We start from the raw sequence: 4745 nt of genomic DNA, 5'->3' as shown, positions 1-4745 counted from the left end.
GCGGCTCTTGCGGCTCTTGCGCGGCTCTTTGTGCTTCCTCTCAACTTTGGTTTCCAAAATAGCAAAGGAACATGTCTCGTTGAAACAGACAGGATCAGGAATCCAGGAGTCACTCGAACTGCATTCTCCTCATTCTCCGCCATCCCTTGTTCCTTCCTCACTAGGGAGTTCTCATTGGCTTGGTATGGAGCTGTGCTCGTTGAGACTTGCTTCCCGTTGCCAAAAGGACACAAATTCCATGATTACAATAGTTCTGGTTGATTAGGGCCTTTGAGGAGTGTATTCAGTGCTTGATTCAGACTGTAATCGGAAACATAATTTATTAAACTCTATTGTGAGACACTTCCATAGCAATTCACATGAGAACGAAAATGGTTCACCTGAAATGAACGTAAAGTCGAGTAACTGACCACTTATTATGTACTACTGATCAAACTGATTTGACTATGAATTGCCGAAATTATTGACGGAAGCTGAACAGCTGGGAGACTAGTGCTCTGAATCAGATATGGGTTCCCATACGTTTCCCCTAACGCAATCTCCGCCTGTGGATTTCCGCCCGTGATCTCCGCCATAGTGAACTCCGCCAACGCAATCTCCGCCACCATCAATTCCCCAGGTGAACTCCGCCATAGTGAACTCCTCAATGGTGAATTCCGCAGGAGTGAACTCCCCAAGACGATCTCCGCCATGGATAACTCCGCCAACAACAATCTCCGCCAGGATGAACTCCCCCTACGGTGAAATCCGCCACGATCAACTCCGCTATGAGCAACTCCGCCATGATCAAGTCCGCCATGATCAACTCTGCCATGATCAGCCAGACATAAAAAATTCTGAGTAATAGTAGGGAAGTTCCGCAAACGAAAAAGGCTCTTATTACACATTATTTCTTGGGTCTCTAGAATTCAGATTCGGGCAAACTCAAGCAGTCACTTTTCAAGTTAAATTTATTGTTACTTCAGAACATAAACTTTCAAGCAAATTTCCCCCAAGCTTTGCATTAATAAAAAATGAGCCCTCCCCTTTCATTGACGTTATTGGGTCATAAAAGCATCTTTTTGCTTACAGGGCTGAACAATTTCCTTGTCATCAAATCTTAATCGCACGGGGCTTTTCCTGTATTTCATTGTGTAAAGAATTGTATAACACATATTGAGGTCAAGTCTGTGTAGTCATGCTTCATTACGAAGATGTCACAAGACGAGATAAGTTCCAGCAAATCTGCCAGAGCCAAAATGTTCAAGGCCATTGAGAATGCCAAACAGAGTAAGTATATTCTGAAGTATTATTTGGAGCAGAATGTAATGATTACGTTTAGCTGTGTGTTAACTCGGTGCAGTCGTCATAATTTGAGGGTCCCCTTGGTTTTTTATTTGCGAACTACCTCACCGCTACCGGGATTTGAATCCCACCATTTTTGCATTATTTGAATTAAAACACATGCATTCAGAAAAAGTGCAACTGGTTTTCGCCACATGTGTGCATTCTTGGGGACGATGCAAAGTCAGATTCGGAAAGGAATGACCATGAGCCCAAATAACTTTGCAAAATAACTTAGATCGAATCTACTCTTAGGTCCCGAGAGTAATATGACCTATAACAAAATGAAATTCAGGTCAATGGCCGTGGATTCGACGCCATTAAAGGCTTTATCAGAAACGATATGAATATAGCGGTAAAGCTATTAAACAGATGTCGTCCATGAAAGATTTAAGTGTTATTCCTCAAACTTAACGGAAAATTTTTAGAGCATACCCCTTTGAATGTTGGTAGAGTTTTTCAAACGAGTCGTTAGATATATTGGACGTTGAAGTCCAGAGAAGTATTGCCATGTGTAACATAATGAGGGCCGCAAGGCCACTCAGGTGCGTGAGTAGAGTTGTTCACATTGTACTGGTTTTGTATTTCACATACAACGGTATTTATAAGGGATTGGAGCTAACAGAGTGGCTCGAATTAGCATCTCGCTACACCTTCCCCCCAGATCAAAGATCTCACAAAAGGGACGATTCCGACGGCATCTCGAAATTCCATGGCATCGCACCATCAAGGTTCCACAAAAGAACCAAATCCACATTCAATGGCATCGCAGAATGCAGGCTGCACATCAAACTGCTCGACAGGTCGCTTCCACACTCAATCTACGCTCGATTCCTCAAGACCAGCCGATCATTCCAACGCCCAAGACATCTCACCATGGAGCATCCACAGGAGGATCGAATCCACAATCGCTCCCCGATCAACAAAGGCCCAGAATCCGTCCCTCTAACGCATCTCACGAAAGATGAAGACATAGTCGCTTCCACACTCAATCTACGGTCAATTCCTCAAGACCAGCCAATCGCTCCAACGCCCAAGACATCTCACCATGGAGCATGATTCACGAAAAAAGTACATATTCAGACATGATGTTTGGTTAATTGAAAATTGCAAATATACCATTGATGGATAGATAATTCATTCATCTGGGGTAGATAACGTGGTTTGATGGATAGTGCAGTTTTCTCACATGACATACATAGGTCCCCGGCTCGATTCGAATCAAAAGCTAGATCTGGCGCGCTGAGATCTGAGATCTGGTGTCTGAGATATTGTCAAATTTTTCGAATCTTCTAGCCCTAAGGACAAGTTCAATTGTTATATTCTTTAATCCTTTATTCCCTTTTCATTTTTTTTGTCAAAAGTCTGGAATAGTGCTTTGGACACCTCAAGGCCAAACAATGCCTTCACACATGTCTATCAAAAACATCTGTTCCAATGTTCCACCCAGGTAATACGTGAGGACGTTCGCAATCATTTGGTGTCTTAACATATTGTATGAAAATATCTGAACTTCGTAAGGACACACGTAGCTTTAAATTTTTTTCTGATAGTGAGCGATTCCAGAATGTTCCCGAAATCGCAATCTTTCATGAAATGCTCCACGTATAGAAGGAGCAACAAAAATATGGTCAAGTGAGGAGACAAGAAATACAATTGTGTTGATATCGGTGCTTTCCTCAAGTGTCTCGAGGAACAATATGCACATGTATATACATCACTAAAAACGAGGTATTGGAACGATCATTTTCAGCCGACGTTCTGGTGATTAGAATGTCTACATCAGGCTCCAATCTCAAACTTGAACTAACTCACGATTCGCCGGATGGCGAAGTGGTCGTTACGAAAGAGCTTGTAGCTCATCCAGCCGAGAAATTGGTTTTGTATGTACGAGACAATCTGGTTGGAAATAATGAGGTTTTCAACGGACCTTTTGGAAGGAAAAAAGGTGATAATTCAATGCCAAACCCTCTGAAACGGTAATTTTTTTCACTCGCATCCATTTTAATTGTGGTTCTAGATTGTTCGCTGCGATTACATGCAAAATTGGAGGATCCTCAAATTTATTGAAGATCATTTGGCCAAGGAAGTCGCACCTTATTTGACCAATGATCCATCCACGACCACTGTCACTGGGCTCCAAAGCACAATGTATTTCGATGAAGTCAAGTACGAAATTCAATGCATTGGTATTACATTTTTTGAACATTTGAATAAAACGTCTGAAACATTCATTTTCAATTCACAGAAACATCATTCGAAAAGCAACCAATGCGTCAAATGGGGACGAATTGTTTTTCATTCCTAGTGGATCGAGTCCCAAAGACCAGAACTCCAAGGTCATTCGACATTTCATTGAAATGACCAAGTTGTTTTCTCCCATAGTTTTGACTTCAGTCCAAATAGATTCAAAAGTCATGGTACTTTGGTCGAAGCCGGGGGAAATGTCATTACTGTTTCAGAAGAAGATAATGGTTCCATTAATTTGTGACACTCTAAAAGAGATCTTAGGTACGACTGTTTTACATCTTATTGATTTGGAACAGTTTTTGTACGCCATCAACATTCTTTAATGTAACGTTAAATCCGTCCTCTTCTTCTGAGCCAGATGCACACAAAAGTACGGATCGACCCATTGTTGGTATTTTTAAAGGCCATGTCTGACATTACTGGAGTGATCAGCGAGGACTTGGAGATCACCGCTTTGTGTCATTCTTTGGAGCAATGGTTCTATGGGATTACACAGAGGCGGGACCAAATGTTCATATCGATATGAATCCAAAAGTACCATTTTTGTTTTCTACTATTATAAAAGTTTGAAGTTTGTTATCGAGGCCATGCTTGTCGACATTTTAGGTGCCTCGTGACGAAGAGGATCTCTACAAAAGGATGTTCTGTTTTTCGATGGAAACATGTTTATTGGTGGTCTCAGGGTTTCCAGGTGTTGATCATGAAAAGAGCGTTATGTCATGACCTTCCTCGAGAATTTCAAGGGTCCAGTTGAGTTGTTGGGACCTTCTTGCCATCGTCAGAACAGGTATGGCCTTACAATTGAAGCAGGCGGTCACTGCTCAATTCATCGTGGAACGTCAAGTGAGATTCAATGCCATCATCACTGAGAAGCTCTCGAAAGTGAGTAATCTTTTTCATCTTGGCTCTCTCAAAATGGATCAAGGGGAAATGTCGTGTCATTTGTGGGTACAGCACAATTTAACAGGTGAAGAAAAATATATACCTTGTATGATGAAGTAACAAAAACATTTGATAAAAATCTGGGCTTTATGATCTTGTTCTTTTTAGGCTTGTTCTTGCATCAGAATTATGTTTGCGGCTTTACTAAACGACCTCTTCGGGGATCCAATCTCGGACATTCAGTGCTTTGGACCACTCCTATGCCAAGCGAATCTTTAACATAGATAAGA

At 41.6% G+C, this 4745-nt stretch overlaps 1 protein-coding gene across 1 annotated transcript; it reads left to right on the top strand.

Annotated features, from left to right (window-relative positions):
* The first annotated feature begins 3347 nt into the window (after window positions 1-3347).
* LOC131893324 (uncharacterized) lies at window positions 3348-4477 on the top strand. Its single transcript, XM_059243324.1, has 3 exons — window positions 3348-3492; window positions 3572-3834; window positions 3932-4477. The coding sequence occupies exons 1-3, from the start codon at window positions 3362-3364 to the stop codon at window positions 3985-3987; spliced, it is 450 nt and encodes a 149-aa protein (XP_059099307.1). The 5' UTR covers window positions 3348-3361; the 3' UTR covers window positions 3988-4477.
* The last annotated feature ends 268 nt before the right edge of the window (window positions 4478-4745 follow it).

Source organism: Tigriopus californicus, chromosome 2, assembly GCF_007210705.1.
Source record: "Tigriopus californicus strain San Diego chromosome 2, Tcal_SD_v2.1, whole genome shotgun sequence".
NCBI classification, from domain to species: domain Eukaryota; kingdom Metazoa; phylum Arthropoda; class Copepoda; order Harpacticoida; family Harpacticidae; genus Tigriopus; species Tigriopus californicus.
The sequence above is the reverse complement of the archived record's forward strand: the minus strand, read 5'-3'. Positions and strand labels throughout refer to the sequence as shown.